Genomic DNA, 22,148 nt, shown 5'->3' with positions numbered 1-22,148 from the left:
TTTCTCAGCACGATTGCTTTCTGAACAACTGAAGCATGTTCTTGTAATGGTGCTAAAGGCACATGACGGATATGCGGAGCAGACACAGAGGATGTAACTGAAGACACTTCTCAGGTGTTTAAGGCAAAGCCACTTGGATGCAAAACACACACACACACACACACACACCCCAAAAAGGCATAAAGAAAGGCAAACAGGCAGAGGCAGGGACACGAAGGATGGAAGTAAACGGCCACCTGAACCCAGCTTTGAGAAGTAGAAGTAACCCCTCCTATGAATTCTGTCGGTTTCCTCGCAGACTCTAACAAACTGAGGATTTCAGAGCCATCCATGAGCTTTTCGCCAGAAGACTGCTTAGTCTGAGTGAACAAAGAAATGGAGAGTCAAGCACAGAGGTCGGGACACAAGCGGCACAGACACACTCACAGCTGGTGAGACGGGACAGGGGCGCAGGACTGAGGGTGAGGGATCAAGGAATCCAGACTTTGGAAACAGAAAAGAATGGGAAATAAAAGAGCAAATCGGGGTGACCACGAGCTCCGGTGTGGGAAAGCAGAGAGAGGTCCCGGGGTGTGGGCGGTGCTGGGTTAAGCCATCACGTTCCCCCTTCACCGCAAGCGCCAGCCGCAGCATCCCGCCTCGGGGACGGGAGCTGGAAACCAAACGGCAGGTGTCCAGATGCTCGCGCTGGACCGCGGTGGTGACTTAACCAGGAAAACAACTAAAAAGCTTGGGTTGGCCGCTCTCAACATAAGCCAAACAGCAGGAGAAACGGAAAGGCTCGGGGTGGAAGGGCTGCCTCGGCAAATGTCATGCTGGCATCGGAAGCGGTGGCCCCGGAGAGGCACCGGTTACCACGACTCGGGCCGCGGCCGACTCGGTCACGTAACGGGCGGTGGCGACGGTGACGGCCGGTTCCTGGGAGTATCTCCACTCAGACAGGCTCTTCCTGCGGGGACCGAAGGGCCCCACTTTCAGGGCCTCAGGCTCCGCTCTGCTGAGCCGCGCGCCCTCCGGGCCGGCATCTCTCCCCGGCACGTGGGTCTTCCCGGGGTCCCCATCCTCCGGGCTCTGCCTCCGGGACTCGGCCTCCCTGATGGGAGCCAGGGTCTCCGACAACCTCCGCTTCGGCGTGTCGCCCTCGGGACCCCTCCTGGCCCTGTCATCGGCGATGGCACTCAGGACCTCGAACTCCACCAGGCCCGGGGGGGCCTTCACCAACTCAGCCGGTGCCACCTTCTCCCCATCCTTGGCTTTTCCTGTCATTGTAACAATTTTTCCAGATACGGTATCATAGGACTTTCCAAGCGTGTATATCTTCTGTCTGCTCTCATCCTTCAAGTGCATTTCTCGGGCCAGGTCTTCAAAGCTCTGCACTTCAACGGCACTAGACTCCAGCAGGTCGGCGGGGACGTCGCCCGTTCCGCTGCTCACCGTCACCACCTTGTACGTTACAATCTTTCCCGACTCACCATCAACTATCTCAGTGGGTACTCTGTCTACAATAACCCAATCCTCTGTGCCCTATATTTGAAATATAAAAGCTAAATTAGAAATTCTGATGGTATCCCATTTCTAAAATAAGAATCCATTAAGACAATCAGGGTGAGAGCGACACTCAGGTCTGGGAAGTGACTGCACAGGGCTGGGGTTACTATTGATTACGGCTGCAGTCTCTCCTCACCTGGAATTTATCACCTCTAACCTTCAACTAGGAATACAGGATGCAGGTAGATTCTCAATTTCAGATCTCTTGAAATAGGAAGACACTTTGGTGGGAAACTTGGCCAAGGAATATATTCAATCTCATGCTAAATGTCTGATCATTTCATGTTTCAAGATTAAATGACATATTTGAAGCTGCTGTACAACTTATTTAGCTTTATTTGTGTGGACACACACAGTTTTCCATGCGAAATAGAACACTATACTTTGTATCTGTTGTTCTCCCAAAGAACCTGCCAGTATTTCCACAACTTTCTGTGCCAACCGTTTTCCATGCCTGTGACTTCTACTTCCTCTCACAGGAGACGGAACCTACCCTCGCACTTACTATCCAATAAACTGAGTGCACCTGTGCTCCAGGCATTGCAGTGAAGTACCTCCCACTGGGAGGACACCGCTGGAGCCTCTGACAAACGGGCCACCGTGGTCTGTGGGCTGTTGCAATCTTATTTACAGCCGAAGGCCATCGTCTCGAGAGTCTCTCTGCCACCTTCCCTAGTGCGCGCGCCAGCAAGGCAGACAGAAGGGTAAGCAACGCCTGTCCCCGGGCAGCCTGCCGGGGCGCCAGCAGGGGCCGCCGGCAGGTCTGACAGGTTACAGAAGAGCACATGGCACCTCGGTTAACATTTTAAACTCAGATGTTCTCTACTGTCACATTTCTCACAGCCTGAAAACTCGAATCTAGAAACAGGTGGGCCTTAAGAGAAAGGATTACTGACTCATCTAAGGGCTGGTGCTGGGTTAAAGGAAATCAATTGAAAAATAACCTCTAGTGTCGACGGGACAGTTTTCTGGAAAATGATTTGACGGGAGGTAAACACGGAGCCCGCAGAGTCTCCTTCCTGCGTTTCCTTTATGACGCTCGGCTAGTGGGAAAACCAGCGAAAGCTCAGAACTTTCAGAATCAATCAATGGGTGAGACAGACAGTAAAAAAGCCCCAATAATATCATTAGAAAGTATAGTCATGACACTTCAATGAAGACACACAGATCTAGGCACCTGGGAGCAAAAGCCACAAAGTAATGATGGCTAACAACTAAAACAGTAAGGAAAGTCCCTACTTCCCTCCCCAGAATCTAGGCAAAAATGACATACCTACCTCAGTGGCCAACAAAGAAAATTTTTAAAGGGAAAGAAAAGCTAAAGACATTTGAATGACACTGGAATCTGGAGAGAAATTCACCTTCTGGAAAATTCCTTCATGCTTGTTTTTTACCTGAGACTCAAAGAATGGAGAGCTTCCTTGCTGCAAAAATATAACTTTTTCAGAAATCACTCTTTCTTCTTTGGTCTGTTTGAATAAAGGGGGTTGGGATGGAGAAGAGGAAGCAGACAATTTCCAAAAAGGCAAGTTAGGAAGAGAGTGCTTTTGCTGTGCTACACATATAATAGTCATTCATTTTTTTTTCCTGATGAAGTAAATGACTGTTAATTAATTTGAAAAAATGGTCTGAAAGCATCTCAACGTTTAATAATTATTTCCAAAGAGTAACAGATTGCTTTTCTGAATTTCTGGTGTCCTGAGGACTCCAACATCTTTCATTTCTACAAACACAGAACATGCCAACGTGGCGATAAACAGCTTCCTGGCACGAGAACAGTGTCTACGTGCCGGTCACCTGCAACACCATAAAAGTAAGTATTAAAATGAAAATGTTAAGACTGAAAAAAAATCAAATTAGGGATAAATCCCGAGATCCATTTCTGACAAATACTCGATCATATCCCACTGAAGTGATGCTTGACCAAGAGTAAGGAAATACACATAGGTCACCACGGGAGCTCCAATCTGAAAAAGCCCGGGGTGCTTACATTGATTTCTGTGTTCCCCAAATAAATATAAAATATACTCAAGGTTACAGCTTTATTTGGACTTTTATAACATGGTGAATAATTTTGAAAAATCAACTTCAAAATATCTTATTAAGCATTTCAAGTCATACCTGTCTTTAACACATACAAGTAAGAAAAAGAGTAAATATGCCAGGTTAGAACTAGTTTTCTCCTTTTATCTACTTTTTATCCCTTTCTTTAGTATCAAATGGGCCTAATTCATGTGGCAATACATTAGCTACCGAGCCTGTCTCTGCACAGCACACAACTCCACAGAGAGTGACAGGGTATCTTGGAAGAGTAGTTTAAAAATAATAACACAAAGGTCAAAGTTTCTAGACAAGTGGAACTTTAAAAAAAAAAAAACCCTCTTGTTAAGCAATATAATTTTATGAGAGGTATTTAAAATTCTTATGTGTGTGTCTACGAATCCATCAATACGATATGTAATCAATTGCCTGCAAGAGGTTGCAGAGGAGCATCTGGGAAACTCTCCTGAAGGACCTGCTGACAAATTCTGATGCGTCATTCTCATATGCTCCTTTTTAATAAGGAATAAACAAGACATTTTGAAGGAAAAAAAAAATTCCTGTCCTGCCCCATTTTGGAGAAAGAAATTGGAAGAGGCAAAATGTACCATGTGGAATCATTAAATGTGGATTTATTTTTTTAAACTTTCGATCATGGCCTCTTTTTCAAATAGAAATGAGAAACAGGAAGGAAAGGTCAAAATTATAGGTACTTTTCATAATACCCCTGCTAGGCCTCTAATTACAATCACCGAGCTAAGTATTTTTCCTAAGATGAAAGCTTAAAAAAACAACAGCAGGAAAACAGTGGTTTTCAGCATATCCTGTTATCTGACATCAATTAATTTTGAAGATGTCCGTGTCTGTAATTAAAAAGGTCAATGCTGTGTACACCCAGAACTGTGTATGCCCCAAAACAGAGAAGGGTAACATAAGGGGACAGATGTTAACATCAAATCCTACGTTTGGTGAACCCCAAGCCCCAGCGAGCCCGGCTAAAGAGAAGTGAAGAGGTACGGATAAAGAAAAACTGATCATCTAAACATTTACTTCGGGTTACTGCTGGGTCAGATGTATACCCCAACCATTTCATTTAGTTACTTAAGCGTTCATCTCTGGGTCATAATTGGGACACAAGGCCCTACAATCGTATGCAAAATTCACAGAGGTGTTACTTGCTCAGGTGATTAAGAGTTTCTGCAGAGCCGTGACTCTCGTTTCTGCCCAGGGCAGAGGTTCTTAAACTGGGCCCTGCATAAGAATAATGTGGAGAGCCTTTAAATGACAGTACTGTGTGCGGCGCACCCCCACTTGATTAAATCAGACTCTGATATAGAACCCAGGCATCAGTGTTTAAAAAATTTTCTGTAGGTGGTTTTAATATGCACCTAGAATTGCAGCCCAAGGTCTGGATGGAGTGTCACAGAAGTCAGATTCAGAGAATGGAGATAATTCTCTCCATCCGTGAAAGGATTTTTAAGGCTCATCCAAGACCTGAATAGCAAAAGTAAAGCTGGACAAGAAAGTAGACAAATGCATAAAGAGAACTAATTCTAGTTATTCATGGCAGTTGTCTTCTATCAAGTCTCCGTGGGCACTGAATCAGTGAATACTGAACCACGGCTCCCCTGGGAAAGACAAGGCTAGGTACCTGGGAGCTTCTGGCCATCAAATTTTCAACTGATCAATGCATAACCTTGTTTTATATGTGTCTCTGTTTAAAGGTCCCTTATTTAATATGTATCATTCATTCATTAACTTTGAACTCACGGCCAGCGGTACTGTAACTTATTCCTGAACAAAGCCATCCTCAGAGCCAGAACGTTCTTTCTTATTTCCAACCCCAGTGGAGACAGGGTTAGCCAAACTTGACCAATTATAATAAAATGGATGTGACCATAACTAATAACTAATAACTCTTAACTAATGCAGGAACAACAATATTTAAACTGATCTGGAAAAATCTGAAATTTTTACGTCCTGAATCTCAAGCAATCTGAATGAAACTGGTGTTTAATGGTACAGGAAGACTCTGGGCACAGGACTTTTCATTTTATTCTATATAAAAAGGCCCTTTGCAAAGTAATTCAAATGGAGATATACCTTGTCATTTTAAACTAGGATGGGAACTGTCATGAATATAGTGATTGTGGTCACTGCTTTCAACGGAAGTTGAGGAAGTGATCAAAATAAGCGTAATTGTATTCTTTTTGCTGCCAAGACCTAAGCATTGCATACAGATGACTGTTTCAAAGATTTTTCTCTCATAAAGGCCTAAGTTTTAATTTTCTTCTGTTCTGTCTCGGCTTCCTGGACAAATACCTCACAATAAGGGAATCTTGGTAAGAAAGAAGTTAATCAATAGGATGCTAGAAAGATGCAGTTATAAGCAAAATACTTCTTTTGAAAGGCAGCTAAAGCAAGGTGCTGTGTAACAGGCGGCAGTCAGGTGAGCGCCGCTGCTCATGGGAGCCTTGAAGCAACACCAGCTGAACCCTCTCGCTCCAGCTGGATATTTAGAGTGTTCCTACACGTAAAACTCTTACTCAGAAAGGCATCCTGGCACCTACTTCCTCTACTAAAAATCAGATAAAATTATAAATTATAATTCATAATACGTATGATTATAAATTATAATATATATACACATATATAAAAATCAGTTAAAATAATCAGTTATATATGTGTGTATGTGTGTGTATATATATATATATATATATCAGTTATAAATAAAAATCAAAACACTGATTATACCAGTAAAAGCCTGGTTATAGTATCTCCAGAGTAAAACATGTCCTGAAACATTATCAACTTCAGAACAGCATTTAGTTAAACATGAGACCATTCAATAGGCCTCATCTTGCAACTGATGAGAAACATTCATGAATTTTCAGGGCATTTCTTAAAGCAGAAGTATACTCAGAAAAAGTGTCTGTTCATTAAGACAGTACATCAACGTCTCCCAGCTGTGAAACCCACGTTTACTGTCAGAAGCAGCAGGTGTGCACCAGAGTCTCCCTGTTCACTCCAAGGCACCATCGGATGTGACTCACTCACTCCTCAGCCCCCGAATCATTTTACCAGTTACACCCAGACTAGCGGAGAGATCTCTCTGCTCAGAAGCTGGCCAAGTCCCCCCCCCCCCCCACCGGCTGCAGGGCCCGGAGAGGAGCCAGGCCGGCGCACAGAAGCCCAGGGCAGCCCAAAGCCCAGGTACCGACCTCTTCAGGGACCAGCGGCTCGATCATGGGCGCGTCGTCCTGCCGGGCAGCCAGCCGCACCGGGGACGTGGAAAGCCGCTTTTCCCATTCGTTCGTGACGGCAGTGTCTGTGGACGTCTCTAAAAAGGTTCTTTTCAGCTCACTGATGTTGGTCTGGTGTTTCATCAGGTCGTCTTGAGTTTTATCTAGCTCCTACATCCAGAACATAAAGAATCCAACAGTCAGCTGCTTTTACACTGGTTTTCCTTTCTCTGCTCTCGCTCTTTTCAAAAAATAACGCCGTTATCTCATTAGTAGTCAAACTCCACGAATTCTGATCAGGGCTCACGACACCACCACAGACACACTGGTGAAAATGTGTGACTCCCAAGGAAATGAGAGGAAGACAAAATTCAGTTCACGCAAGCACAAAATCAAACGTTTCCAAGGTCCGCTGTCACGAGTGTCATTCGCATGTAACCAGAGAATTAAAATAAACAACACGCAGGGAAGGGGGTCTACATCTAGGAGAGGGAGGGGTCGGCGGCGGCCGAAGGGCAGCCCCGCTTAGTCACAGGTGAGAACACACAGGTCATGCATCGGGGCACGGGCACACAGGTCAGCCACTAAAAGAAACCAACACACACGGACATGCACTGGTCTACACCGATACCAACCTCTAACATAAGATTACTATGTTTGACATACACATTTTCACCCTTTATTCGCTTAATCAGACTATTCTGAAAAAAGTGGAGAAGAAAGGAAACGTAAGGGACATGATAGTCACAGGAACAAGTGTCACGTGCTCTCCTCCCCGCGGCACCGACAGCAGGTAGCCGCCGCGGAGCATGCTGGAGGGGCCCCACACCGGAGACGGACAACGACTCCATCACACGCTGCTTTTGGCTTTCGTTTGATTTTTAAGTTTTCTACCTGTGCCTTGATCTCTGCATCTTCCTCCTGGTCCGACTGCCAGCATCAAGAAAGAGTGGGAGATAAAGTCTTACCATGCAAGTCACTCCAAGACGGAAGCAGCATGGTCTACGTGAGCTCGCTAAAGGAGGGTGTTACGTTGCTCCTACGTGAGGTGCTGTTTCTTTCTTACGTGCAAACCACGACATTCTCACACACAAGTCATGAAGCTTCATAAGAAGATGGGAGTGAGAGAGTCCTCGCTCAGTGGGTCTCTGATGCTTTAACCTAAGACTTCCAAGTGTGACGAGTGCACACTCGTACTGGGGAGGCCACAGCCAGGGCGCTGCCCTTAATGGGCATCAGCAATGGTTCAGGGAGTGCGGGGAGCCACGTCGAAATGCAGAAGCACAGTTATCCTCTGAGGTTAGCTATTCCTACCCCGAATTTGCACACCAGAGAACCGAGGCTCAAAGAGCTTACCACAGAGGTTCCCACATTAAACATTTCTTAGAACCTTGAATTTCTTGAACCCACATACTTAGGAACAAATTTGGGAGGGGAAAGTGCTGATATGGGGTAAGTAAGGAAATTTTAAAAATTAACAACCATCAAATACAAAAATCAACTACAAGAGGGGGTCCAGGGTGAAATTATGGGTGAGAAGCAGGGGGTGCCTGAGCAGGTGGACTTCAGCAAAATCGATGAGTCTGTCTGGGTCTCAGCAGGGGCCAGACTGTATAACCTGCACACCCCACCATGCACTACTGTTCACTGGCTCCCGAGAGGCGGGACGTATTTAAAAAGCATTAGAGGGCACACAGGGAAGTCTTAACAGCTCTGGTGGCACAGTGATTCTTAAGTTGTGGTGGATTCATAGCTCTTCGTTTTTATTTTTAAGCCTTATAATCAACCTATGTTACATGTCCTCAGGCGCATGCCTCAAATGGTGTAGAACAAATGTTAAGACTGCTATAGGAATTTTAAGTATTGTTATTATAGTATTTTTCATTTATAGCACACATCAGGATTACAGGGAAGTTTATGGAATGTATCAGTGGCTACACATAAATAATTCTTACAAAATTAAGATGCAATTTTGTTATATTTGGCATAGAAAATTACCCTGTAATCAATTTATAAGTGACTGCTTAAAAGAGTCTGGATAACAGTTTCACAGTATTGTCTTCAACTTAAAAAATGATTTCCAAGCTTTGAATTGAACTTTGGCATTTCAAAAGGAAGAAATGCAACTAAACTCCATTTTGAAATGTTTTTCTGAAGATATTTTCAATTAAGTGATGTATAGGTAATACTTTTACCATTTTTAGTTCTTCCTAAATACTCAGCTAGAAAATATTGTTCTGATTTGATGATGCAAAAAACAACCTAGTATAAAAAACAACCTAATGTAAACACTATTACAAAGTAAAACATAAATTCTGTTAGCACTCTGAGAAATGAACATCTTGACTTCTGTTAGTATCCGTAAATATTATTTTTACAGAAATTTAAATTTAGTTATTGGTAGAGAAGACTTGAAAAAATTTAGTTATTGGTAGAGAAGCCACAGGCAAATTTAACGGACGCTTAAGAATTAATAAAGGACAAATAATAGCATAGTATCTCTCCCACAATAGTTCAATGTGACGTTTTTTCCAAGAAAGAGATAATAGTAATTTGCTCATTTTCTCTTGCTTAGAGAATTCATTTCTTTTGAGTGCCTACATCCAGCACACCAAAATGAGTTAAATGTAACTTCAACTAGTATTTTGACCCTTTGGGATTTAAAAATGCATCTGTGGATTCCAGTCAATACGCTAATTTAATTAATTGTGACCCTCCCTCCCGCTCATTATGAGTCTCGCACATAAACAGCCTCTCATTTTGGGTAAAATACATTTTAAAAAAAGTATTATCAGTTTAGCCAGTGGTTCTCAAACTGTGACTGTGAAGTGGACAGAGTCACCATCACCTGGGAACCTGTTAGGAACACAAATTCTTGAGTCCTCCCCGGACCTCCCCTGAATGAGGAACAGGAGGGTGGGAGCCTCCAGGTGACTCTGCCACTTGCCAGAGTTTGAGAACCACTGGTCCAGGCAAGAGGAGATCTTTAACTCCTATGGCTAAAGTTAGACTCGACCCCCACTCTACAAGCTAAGATGCAAAGTCCTCAAACGCAGAGCCACCCCAGAGAGCATGTCCGTTAGGCAACCGGCCGGTGCCCTCAGTTCCGATACCAACCTCAGTGGCGGTGGTTTCCCCATCAGCCGCGGTGTCTGTGCGCTCACTGTCGGTCTACGACCACCGAAGTGATCAGGTTCCAGGAGGAAGGCAGGGATAGAAAACAAACCATCTGGTCAAACGGGGCATGCCTGGGTCCGACTTCATTCTTTTTTTCTGTGATCTGTTATCAGACTACCTTCCCACAAGAATGAAAGTTCAAACAAAAGCAAAAGAAAGGCCAGAGCTAGGTTCCATCAGCAGAGCCACTCAGGGGGAGACCAGAGGCACACAGCCTGCAGAAACCACAGAAGTGTGGCAGCCAAGCTGACATGTCTGGTGCCATGTCATTCCTTCCCCACTTCTACTCAAACCCCGAGAAAGAGCTCCTAAAAACGTTTAATGCAAATAAAACGGATGTTTATAGATCTTTTTTTTTTTTTTAAATCTAGGAATATGTCACATTTAAAAGGCAAATTAAAAAGTAAATTTAAATAAAAAGCTACTATAACAGTTGCGGACTTTCAGCCCCTCATTTACAACATTTCAATAATTTACATCCATCCTAGGACCACCAGGCTGTCTGCATTACCTCTGAATTACAAAAAGCACCTGCCAGTGACTCACAGGCATGTTTTACGCATATCAGAAATGTAACTCAAGTTTCAGGTAGTGTGGCTAACTAGATATTTTTAAGACTATCTGTTTAGTTTGTCCCACCCTCCAATATAAAGGAGGTACACAGAAGTATATAATTCAATGTCGTTCCAAAAGAAAAAAAACACATTCAAATGAAGCAAATAATAATAATAAAGTAATAAAAAATCAGGAGAGAGAGAGGGAGAAAGACATCTACTTGGAGACAAATAAAACAAAGCACAGCATTTGACAGAGCCCAGCTTTTCCAGGGAGAATCACAATAATTGTTTTTAATCTGGTTTATAGAGGTTTATGATTTAAAAGAAAAGCTTTTTTTTTTTTTCCTGGAGGTGAGCAGAACAATAGCCATTGAAATTGGGGATCTCTAAATGCTAAATATAATATTAACCGACTCTCCCTCCACAAATATCAACTAGTCATGACTGAAATTCCCTTGAGCCAAGCAAGATATGCGACTGAAAAAGCGAGAACAAAAATCGCACGTGGAGGCTGCACGGTTGTGAGTAATCTCTAACCCCAAAGAACACAGACTCTTAAGCGGGAGGGTTGGGATGGTGTCATGTCCACCTACATCTGGAGAGGCTGATTTCTTGGCAGTTCTTCTCCCAAACTTTCACTTTCTATTTCCCTAAAAGAAAAGGAGCTGGAATTCACGGTTGGCACGTGCACCTCAGGTTGCCACCCTGACCACCGGGCAGAAGTCACCTGCCTACGCGGGAAGTCACTTTCAATAGGTGGTAAAGGGCTGGCTGACAGCTTCACGACCGGACCCACGTGGCGATCCCTGGGGAGTGGCTAGTAATCTTCTCATTAGGGTGATCGCTGCTGCAGCATTAGCAAGGCTTCCCCAACCGACAGTCTAGGGGAAGGCCAGTTTGAATTAGGAAGAGGGACAGGTTCCAGTTCGAGGGTACAGAATGACTCGAGGAAACCTGAGGCTTTCAAGAGCAGCTAAGAATGACTTGTGCTCAGTGTGCTAACTGGTTGTGCCAAGGACATCAAAAGATCTTGTGAAAGTCCTTCTCTTCCAATTTAGATTCTATTCCTCGTGGCTTTAGAATTCCCTTCAGTTGCTTTCCAAGCATCTTGGGACCAGAATTACGGCCACGGTTCAGAGCGAGGGGTCTGCTGTCAGACTGACATGAGCACAACTCCTTGCTGTTTAACTCTGCGGCAGGCTGGGCAGGCTTCGTATTTTAATTCCGATTTCCTTCTAGTAAAGTGGGGAAAATGACAGCCCTGTGTCAGGTGATGGACACTAACCGCTTCACCCAGGACCTCACACACGTGACTACAAGGATCGGAAATACTGTTATCAACACAGCATTTCATAATGATAATACTTTCCCCCTACTACACACAAATAGCCTGGGCTGTGTCTAAACTCCCTCAAATTCCTGCTTAGCACCTGGTCAGTCAGTCACTCAACAAACATAGTGCCTGGTCAATAAACAGTTAATAGATGAAGTAATAAAGGCTGAATAAAGACTGTTACTTATATCCTATGATTAAAAACTGAAAAATAGATGGCAAGCCGTGAACTACCCTGTAATATGCAATTTAAAACGTCAAATCATGTGATCGATCTTTCCCTCCAGATTTAGTCCATCTCCCTTTTTTGGGTATTGTCCAAAAATTCCTCGCAAAATGACACATGATTACATTTCACGGTGTGGTGAGCTAAACTCAGCTCCCATCTCCTGGCAGATGAAGATGATTCAGCGTGCTGCCTCTTCTCACTTGGCCACGCGGGCAGCACAGGAGGGGGAACGGCCGTCAGCTTCGTAGCCTGAAATGATGACCCCGCTCTACACTGGGCCTCCCTCTGCAGGAGGGCTGGAGCTAATTAAGCCACCACCACACGTGAAAAATGTAAGCAGGGACGATAAAATATTTAGAGAGAACTAGAGTCATTAGCGATTTTGCAAAACGAAAGTGACAGAGCTGAGCTGCCGCAAGGCTTGAGGCCCAGGGACTGCAAAAGGCCATGCCAACAAACGGCGATTTCTCTCTCTTGTTTTTTTAACGGAACGACCTACACGTGTTCTCCTGCTCAGCATGAACCAGGGCGCGCAGCTCTTAACACTTGGGGTTGAGACGACACTGAACAGAGGGCCAAATACAAAGTCGCGTGTCAGGCCACGGGTGACCAGGCTGGAGAGGAGGGCTCGGGAGGGCTGCACGGCCGGAGCCCCTCCACGGTTTCAGAGGTTTGCAAAGTCCAGGGGGCCTAACATAGGGGAAGCTCTGATCATGCGGTCACTAGCTTGCAAGGAGTAACTGCTGTGATTTGTTTTGCTGATGTAATGCAGACATGCCCGAGTTTCACATTAATTTTCATGCACTGATTACAACAAGATGTACACCCTGGATTAGGCACAAGATCTGTGTGGTTGGCTACATAAAAGTTCAGTTATTTAAAATTCAGAAAAAAACCGAAAGTGGCAATCTTTTTGCCTTCTGTTAGCTTGATGACTAATCCCATTGCTAAAGGAAAAATAGATGTCCAGGTTGGAAACCAGTTAATATTACGAAGTCTTTGCAGATAAACATTGTGTTCTGAATGGTGGGAGGGTCTAGCCCTACATTATTTGATCATGTTGCCACTATAAGAAGTAGAGATATTCAAGCCTAGGATTTAGAGTTGTTTTATCTTAAAATATTTTCCACATATGAAAATGGTTACATAAAGGTAGATTTGGAGCTAAGTCATATACAATCCAAGAGCCTTGGAAAGGGCTCTTAGGCGAAATCAGATTGAAAAGCTTAAACTTTTCTTTAGAACATCTGTGAGACCATTCCCATTTTTTTTCCTTTTTGCTGCAAAGAAATGGTCACAACACCACTAAATATAGACACACACGCACCCCCGCGATGCTGCATGCTCACAGGTGCAGCTCGAATTAGCATTTGAGCCCAGAGCTGAATAGACTTTCCTTTTTTAGTGTTGCTTTGACTGTGTGGTTTTCTTTTTCAACGCGAGGTATAGTGGGTTTGTCTCCTGCCACAAAAAACCCCTTGTTCTGTGGGAACAGAATTGCTGGAGGGGCCGGGGCAGGTGGAGGCAGGAGGGTAGGTGTCAGCCAGGCGCCTCTGGTGGCCGCTTCTGTTCTTTTCTGTGCGCTCTGTTTGAAGGCTGCACAAAGGACACTGCTGGGCTGTTCAGCCGGCAGTGGAGCGGTGGGAACAGGGAACAATTAAGAGGAAAAACTATTGGCTACGTCACCCCACCCAGTGGCTGGGAGGAGGGGACGGGAGACTGACAGGTGGCATGCCCTCTCAGACAGAGGCTGAAGGCGCCAGTCCTTTCCCCACCGCACACAAGCTTGGCTGAGAGCCACAGAGGCCCTTCCGGCTTCCCTGGCCTCGCCAGGGGGAGGCGTGGACTTAGGGGCTCACGCTGGAGCTAAGAGAACGGCTGCCCCCCAACGTGTGCACTGACATCACTCTTGCTGATGGAAGTTCAGCCCCTGTGACAGTGTGCAGAAACCCCAAACGAGTCTTCCCTGACTGTGTTTGGAAACTGCTGTTTTCAAATGCTGCTCTTTCTGGTCCTGTTTCTGATCCTGCCAATGGCTGATGTCACTGGGCGTCTGAAACTGCTCAGGCATCCTTCCTGACCCAACACCCCCATGGGCCCTGGCTCCCCTCCGGGAGTCACAGTGATGGTCTGGCAATGACGATCAAAGAGCAGTGGGGGCATTTCGGAATCTCCAGGGGGGAGAGGGAGGCATTTACCCAGATGATAATGCTGCACCCCTGACGGCGGTGCGCTCTCCCGCCACACCTGAGCATCCTCTACCCAGCGCGGGTCACCACCGGGTATCACTCTGTCAGGATGCGTTTCAGTAACTCGCCATGGACCTAGCTGAAAGTTATGTATCTGTCTTCTGTGTGATTTCCTTTATCGAGCGGAACCTGAGCAGCGCCTTCAACTTAGCCCTGACTCTCTACACAGCCCCCGGGTTACTCATTTACAGCGGACCTGGGCTGAGTCCTCCGGCACCCGCGGGACTCGGTGGGTAGCGGTGGGATTCCGGGCTGGGCTCCGACTGCTCCGGCCACATGGTGTTGTGCCTAACCCTGGGCCGGGCGGTGTTCCCCCCACACACAACCTCGTCACGCATCGGCACAGACAATAAATGAGGCTCTGAAAGTAGGACCACTATCGCAGCAGCCGTCTAACACTGCTTCGGACCGCAGCTCCGAACATGACAGGGACGTGTGTTCTATGCCGAGGTACACACCTCTTCCTCTGAACTGTCACTCGGGTCATTGTCTAGTGAGGCACTCAAGGAGGCCGCCTTGGGCTCCAGGTAGCAGAGGCACAGAGCCAGAGGGAAGGAGAGAGTGAGGGCATATGGCACTGAGAAGGAGGCGGAGAGCAGGAAGAAGAAGATGAAGAGGAAGCAGGGCACGAGGGAGGGCGAGCGGATGGGGAGGAAGTGCTGCCAGCTCTGGGGCAGGAGGCTGGTCTCGGACAGGCTGGGGAAAGAGAGGTAGCCGTCGTCATCCAGCAGAGAAGGGAAGGACTCGGGGAGCTGCAAGGAGAAGGAGAACAGGGTGGCCCCTTTGCCCGTCTGCTGCTTGTAGCTAAAAGCCATGTCCTGGTCCCCTCGGCACGGCTTCCCTCGGCCGTCGGGGTCCGAGGCAGGCTCCCAGTGCAGGTGCCCGGGGTCCCGGGACGGCTCCAGCCCCGGTGGGGGGCGCTGGTTCTCCTTACACCTCCGGCGGAGCCCGGGGGGAGATGCTGGGGGATGGTGGGCCGATGGGGGGGGCAGGGGACATGAGTCAGTGCCAAGCCCGGGTGACTGATGAGAGAGACAGAGACAGAAAGCAGCAAACAGAGGTGCAAAAGGACAAAAAGAAAACTGCAATTAGTTAACTTCCTTGTGGGCATCAATACAAAACCGTAAAACAAGAAATTCAGCACTAGGGTTGTTCAGGGATTTTAAAGTATTCAAGCTGCATGCCAACGTGGCCACGAACGGCCATCGTTTTCCCATTGGACAGTCAAATACAGGGTGGGCTTAAAAAAAAAATCAGAACAGAAGGCATCTGTGGGTAATCTCAATGTCTACATGTTTCACACGCTTCAGGAATTTTGTTTACAAGGTCCTGGGTTCAATCTCCAGTGCCTCCGTTAAGGGGAAAAATAAATACAGGTTTAAAAAAAGACCATTAAAAATAAAAATAAAAAAGCCCCAAATTTTGTTTAGACCAATAACTCTAGAAATTTTTAGGGTGTTGAGAGCAAACGTAAAACCAAGACTTTCAATAACTTCTCCTGATCTCCAGCTAACAGATCCGTTACTGGAGTTCGGCTGGATTCAAAGGAGAATGAATCCAAATTTTGATTATTTTAGACAAAATCTCTAGCATTACCTTTTCCTTGGTTAGTCGGTTATATCTGAAACAGGTGGGTTTCCAAATCAAGATGTTTCTGGCCCCACTCCTATCTGACAGGCAGTTCTGATCAGGGAATTCAGCGATGAACACTGTAGGAGCCTTAACTACTCACAAAGAACTAAGGTTCTTTTGAAAACTCCTCTTTCGGTTCCTTTACCCCGATGCACATGGACCTTCAATAAGTGTTTTCAACCAGCTAAGTAGCAAAAAAGAACGTGTTTTCCTGTGAGATGGTTTATAAGCGCTCACTTTGTGTTACTTGTGGCCCATGAATAACTGGAAGATACCATTTCCCCGCCTTCTGGTTTCTCAGCAGACGGGCGGTACGCGCAGCTAGCCTGGTTTGAGTCGTTAAGAGCTCCATCAAGGCAGGCATCCCGCGAAAGTGCTCCCGCTGCGTGCAGGCTTCTGCAGGGGGAGTGAGGCTCTTCCGCCCTCCTTCCCTGGCTGCTGAGCGAGGAGGAAAAGGAGGAAGCAGGCCAGTGCCAAACAGGACCTGGGCCCCACGCAGAGGCTGCTACCGCCGGGAGTTCAAGACCGGGTCACTCGGAGCCTGAAGGTGCCTGGACTTCCGCTCTGTGTGTGTTTAAGCGTGTGCGTGTTTTTGCCTAGTGACCACAGCACGGATGTTACCCGGCCTGCTTTGGGGCGGTTATCTGATTCTGACTTGGTAAATAAAGAGACCGAGGGTGAGAGAATGCACAGACAAAATTACATCATGGATCTGTTAGAATTCAGAAGGGTCTCCTTGTTGGTACTGGACAAGTATATCTTTTCCGAATACTCACATCTGACTTAAAAGATTGTGTCTTAAACAAGACCCCGCATGAATCTCACTGAACTGAGGACAACGTTCAAGTTACGAGCTGGCTTCTGCCCGCAGAAGGCTGCCCTGTCACCCGGGGTGATCATTAGGCCAGGAAGACGCCTCCTCTCAAAGAAATCTAGGGGCCAGTCATTTAAGGGCCATTTTCAGTAATACAGTTTCATTTTGGCTGAAAAATGAGTACCCTCTATGCTACTTCTTGAAGCGGGAAGAACACAACTACCGCTTTATCTTCTGTGCTGCTGATGAAAGCGGTTTTTAAAAGACGGCTTCGCCCCGTGGGCGGTAAGACAGCCGTCCGCCTCCTGGAGCAGGAGGCCTCAGCCCCAGCCTTTCAGAAGGCATCTGGGTCAAAGTGCTGGCTTCTCAGAGACCCAGGCGGTGAGAGCCGCAGTCTTGTCCTTTTATTTTCCCACAGCATAAATGGCCCTGCGTGACGCTGGCCCAGGGCTACATCTTATGTCAACAAATCGCTGATCTTTGAAAATCCAATAAAGTGAGACTGTATCTGTTTTTTTTTTTTTTTTTTTTTTTTGGAGTAAACGACAAGTCATTTACTTTTATGGGCCACTTAATCATATTTACACACCTGTGAGAACGAAGTGTGGGCGTGGGTGGTATCAAGAAATCATGGGACACACTGGCTTTTCAAGTATGTCACCTTCTTCTCGGGTCCTACTTAAAACCCGCCTTGAGTTAATGGAACAGGAATTATGTAAAAGGAAAATCCGGAACAGAGCACATTTAATAGAGAAGTGATCCAAACACTCTTGCTGTTGGCGCATATCCTGTTTTTATTTTTGTGTTTGGTAAATAAACGATCTACCCTAAAAAGGATGGCAGACTGGGTCACTGGGATAGTCTAACATAAGCAGATGGATGGCGTGTTTGCTAGTCTGCCCATTTAGATGTCACTGTTAAATTCTTCTCAAAAGGAGCATTTTTCTAGAGAACCCTGGGTAATTCTCTGTCCCATCTTCTATATCTGAAAAGCCCACATGTGAACGAGCACTTCTGAAATTTACCTTAGCTTTAGCATAACCTCTAAAGTTACACAGCATTTTTATTTGGCTGTTTCCTTTCACTCTGTACTCTGTCCACTCCAAGACCCACTCTTGTTTTTCCATTATTATTATGTATAAACCTCCCCACGTGGTGTCTGACTTTTAGCGGAGCTGTTCCGCCACATACAAAACCCCACACCAGAAGCAGGTTGTCTACATGTTTTTCTGACTTTCATTTTTCTGAAACGTTGCTTTACAGTGATGGATCTCCAGAAATAAACATAATGTTTAAAAATTAACTGAATTTTGGATGAAATGAAGTGACCAAATTTAATAGATAAAACACCTTGGAGAAATTGCTGCCAAGTTCACTCTGTCTTCCCCTGAAATGTTCTGCCTTAATATCCCTTTTCCAAAACATGTCCACTCGCTACCTTGATAATCAGGTTATAGTCATAAGCCTAAGAGAGAGAAGGATGTATAAACACTCAGTTACTTGCAGTCAGAAGAGCAGCAATGCAACTGCTGGATACCTAGACAGACGGACAGTCCGTGGGTAGGAGAATGGGGCCAGAAACAAGGAAAAGAGCTTCAGTGCAGTTCTGAAACGTGAGCCCAAACACGAGAGTGTAACACGCCACCAGACGTATTTTAAGCTATACAGACAGGACAGCTGTTGAAAGTCTTACGTAGCACCCAAGGTGTTCAATAAACATTTCCAGAAAGTTAAAAAAGGGTCTTTCGGAGGAAAAATGTTGGCACAGGAAATAATAATTTACAGACTGACAATATGTACGTGACTAAGGCTGCACTAGGAATCGGCCTGACCCTCACGCACGCATGCCTGGTCTCCAGCCTCAGCGCCACTCGGGAGCCCTCTGGTCTGCGGAAGGCGGCCGGGGATGTACCTTGCCCTCGTGCCGTACAGCAGCGGCAGGCGTGGCTTCCTCGGCCTTTTTCCGTCTGTCCTCCTCCTCGTCCCGCTCCTCCTCCGCCTTCTTCTCCGGAGTCACAGTGGTGATCAAGTTGGTCTGAGAGATGCCCTTTGTTGTGGCGTACTGGCCAGTACCAACCTCTGCAGCGGACACAGAATCCTTCATGTATATTTCATGGTTTTCATTCACCGACGCTAAAAGCGAATACAATTGAAGAAATAAAGTCCGGAAGAGTTAAGTCAGAAGACAGAAGAGCACTGCCGATCGTCCTGTTACAGAAAAAAATGCCCCTGCAAGACCCCGGGTTTCTCTTCAACAGGGAGGTCAGCACCGCAGGTCCCTGATCTAAGCAATGCCAGGCTCGTCCTTCTGCGCCAGCCCTAACAGTGTTTCAGCAGGATTCCAAGCTCATCTCCTGAGGTCACCTGCCATCCACTCTCGGGCCCTCGGGTGAGGATGTGTGTGAGGGTGGGTGGGAGCGGACAGATGGGAGGCCGAGCTGCCGTGGAGCCTGTTACCCCACAGAGTAACGGGGGGCCCCTGGCACCAGACACTTAGGGGCAAATTCCACAACTAGCAGTGCTTTCAGTAGACAGACAACTGCTCCAGTGCACTTGGCTTTGAACACACCTTTGGAAGGGCCATTCATTAATGAGCACTGGAATGTTTTTTTTTTTATTATTATTATTACTACTGCTACCACTATTATTATTAGCGGTTGAAGAGTCTACCACTCCTACAATATAAAAGTTACATAAGTAATAATGAACAGTAACCCTCTTGGCAGAGATTATAGAATTCAGACGGCCGAACTCCGTTCAGCTAAAGTGCAGAGACGATTTAATTGTCACCGCACTTGAAAGAGATGACTGCTTTATGCATCCTTTCATTCACCTCTAGTATTCTGGGAAAACCAGACAAAGGTTGCTAATGAAATTCATGCAAATGCAGAGCATGCAAACGTAAGAGATACATGGCACAGCCTTCGTCCCGGCTAAAATGTCTTAGTGAAAGAGATGCTTCATTCAGTTAAATTTTTGAAACTCGGTGGTCGTTATTTTAGGTTTTAGGTACCACAACATTTACTGAAATAATTTAGAAAAGCTGCTTCTCAAATACAGAGTAGCTAATCACAGGCAAAATACAATCTTTCTAAATCTTTCACATGTTAGGAAGTTTAAAACGTAAATGTAAGGAAAAAATTCTGAAATTGTTTTAATAGTAAATCATTTTACTAAAATACCTTCACTAAGACATTTTTTTAATCTCTTTCTGCTGATGAAGAAGCTCGTATGAGACACAGTTTCCTAGTGGGCCCATTAGGCCGCTCTACAGGAGATGCAATCTTGCAAAAAGCAGTTTCTATTCCAACATGCAGCCATGGCCCCCAGTGCAGCAGCACAGAAAACATTCGAGAATCGGCAGGACCCCAAAGAATGAGAGACAAAACATACTAACATCACTTTTGGGCAGGGAGAGAGAGACAGCATGATATTAGTACATTTATTTCTCAATAGTCTTCTGTCTTCTCAGCCATCACTGTATCACACAACAGGTCACGAGGAAAACGACATTCACAACAGATATGTCCCCTTGGGTTCTCATCGCTAAACAAGTGGGTGGTGTTTGGGGGAACGAGGTGTGATTCTACACAAGTGCCTGCAACCCTGCCCGACAGAACACACAACTCGGCCACAGAAATTCGTTAAGGGGGAAGATGCCGGAAGAAAGTACCAATGTTAACGTGGAATTTTCAGTATCTTAATTCAACTTGAAGTAGTCCTAATAAAACACTTTACCCAAAAGTTTGGCTCCAAGTTAGATATTATGAAAACAGGAGACTCTCGAGCAGATAGAGAGAACGGTAATTGGCCTCCCAGGGCAGCTCGCAAAAGCCTTCAGGATAATCACCCATGTAACTGTACAACTGTACAACATACTGACATCATTATCATCACCTCGTCTACACCTTACTCACCCTTCGCACCTGTCGGGGCGGCCTTGGCCCCATCTTACAGATGACAAACTACTGAAGCTGAGACCTGCAGACTAACTCATTTGCACACGGCGGCACAGGCAAGGCGCCTGGACCTGGGTCTGAATTTATCCATGCCTGGTGAGCCTTCCTTCCGCTTCACTGACATAATGTGTAATGATAATATCGCGCTAATAACACAATTTTGACGTCCTCTAGAAATTGTTTATAAAGTATTCCATTAGGACAATATGGTCTTTTTAATCATGGGATTTGGGGAGCATGTCACCCCAGCAGCCACACGGGGGTCTGGCAAAAGGGAAGGAAGAACTGAGACCCTATGGTGAGTGGGGAGTGGGCGGGGCAAAAAAGGTCAGGAGGAAGGTGGTCCCAGGCTCTGTGACTTTGTATGTTTTTGCTTACTATTAAAATTAGACTTTGAGATTTGCCAATGTTAGCCACTGTATATATAAATAGATTGAAAAAAAGTTTCTTCTGTACAACATAGGACTCTGTTTAATATTTTGTAATAACCTTTAATGAAAAAAATATGAAAATGAATATATACATGTGTATGTGTGGCTGGGACACTCTGCTGTACACCAGAAACTGACACACTGTAACTGACTGTACTTCAATTAAAAAAATCGTACATACATGCTAGAAACTTTCCTTTGTGTGTGCACAGGGCAGGCCTCCTACACGACATCTGATCTCCAGGGGCTCTGAATCGGAGGACAGAGCCCTGGCCATGGCTCTGTTGCTATGTTAAGTACTACGGTGGTCCCTCGGTACCTGTGAGGACAGTCCTGGGATCCCTGCAGATAACCAGAGTCCACGGATGCTTGAGTCTCCCACAGAAAACGGGGTGTATGGTATAACAACACAGTCGGCCCTCTGTATTGTGGGCTCCACGCCCAAGGATACAGCAGCTCCGACTGCCCCACGGCCGCGTCTTGTAGCAGAAAGTACACCCGCACGCAACTACGGACGGCGGGAGAAATCCGTCACACGGAACAAACACCTGCTAAAAACTCACTACCATGTCCTTCCCTGAAAATATCATTGAAGTGATTAAGTGACTCTCTCCCTGGTCCCCTCACACATTTGACTTAGCGGCAGAGACCATTTCACAGGTGCGCTCCCCCGTCTGTCTGCCGCAGTAATTAGCATTAACCAGGGGGATTTCACATACAGCCTTTGCTCTGTTACCTGAACGTAATCCTTTTTATCAGCTATTATCCACTGGCTGATGGAAAGTCACATTTTACTCATAAACATATTTTAGAAATAAGAGACAAATTTAACTCAGTTTTCTTTCTGAAACAAAGCGTCTAAAACAGACCTGATAATCATTAAAGATCTGCAGCCGAGGGAACCAACTGACTTATAAATATGTGGTTATGATATTTA

The 22,148-nt window shown here is 45.7% G+C and overlaps 2 protein-coding genes across 16 annotated transcripts in view; both read right to left on the bottom strand.

Moving 5' to 3' along the window:
- Nucleotides 1–22,148, bottom strand: part of LOC105071417 (band 4.1-like protein 3) — a 190,102-nt gene that overhangs the window by 5,541 nt on the left and 162,413 nt on the right. For 7 of the 15 annotated variants that reach the window (XM_074352480.1, XM_074352481.1, XM_074352472.1 and 4 more), the window contains 5 exons: nt 18,734–18,954; nt 9,948–10,001; nt 7,466–7,531; nt 6,810–7,001; nt 237–359 (listed from right to left, as the gene is read on the bottom strand). In XM_074352480.1, the coding sequence (XP_074208581.1) occupies nt 237–359; nt 6,810–7,001; nt 7,466–7,531; nt 9,948–10,001; nt 18,734–18,954 (656 nt within the window). Of the gene's footprint in view, nt 1–236; nt 360–6,809; nt 7,002–7,465; nt 7,532–7,724; nt 7,761–9,947; nt 10,002–14,833; nt 15,398–18,733; nt 18,955–22,148 lie in introns of all 15 variants that reach the window. The other 8 variants (XM_074352487.1, XM_074352473.1, XM_074352479.1 and 5 more) reach the window with 8 other exon arrangements.
- On the bottom strand, nt 366–6,743 carry LOC141574943 (uncharacterized). The gene is made up of 3 exons (XM_074352489.1): nt 2,943–6,743; nt 2,493–2,591; nt 366–1,524 (listed from the first exon to the last, which is right to left on the bottom strand). Exons 1-3 carry the CDS (start codon nt 3,120–3,122, stop codon nt 811–813), a joined length of 993 nt encoding a protein of 330 aa, XP_074208590.1. The 5' UTR covers nt 3,123–6,743; the 3' UTR covers nt 366–810.

Source organism: Camelus bactrianus, chromosome 24 (assembly GCF_048773025.1).
Source record: "Camelus bactrianus isolate YW-2024 breed Bactrian camel chromosome 24, ASM4877302v1, whole genome shotgun sequence".
Taxonomy (NCBI): Eukaryota; Metazoa; Chordata; class Mammalia; order Artiodactyla; family Camelidae; genus Camelus; species Camelus bactrianus.
This window is presented reverse-complemented; position numbering and strand designations above follow the sequence as displayed.

What these genes read in the sequence shown, in the direction of transcription:
- LOC141574943 (XM_074352489.1), bottom strand. Translation starts at nt 3,122, where the DNA reads ATGACTATTATATGTGTAGCACAGCAAAAGCACTCTCTTCCTAACTTG. An exon ending in CTCCATTCTTTGAGTCTCAG is followed by an intron (nt 2,592 to 2,942) that starts GTAAAAAACAAG and finishes TTTTCCCACTAG; the next exon opens with CCGAGCGTCATAAAGGAAAC. An exon ending in CTGTCCCGTCGACACTAGAG is followed by an intron (nt 1,525 to 2,492) that starts GTTATTTTTCAA and finishes TTTCAAATATAG; the next exon opens with GGCACAGAGGATTGGGTTAT.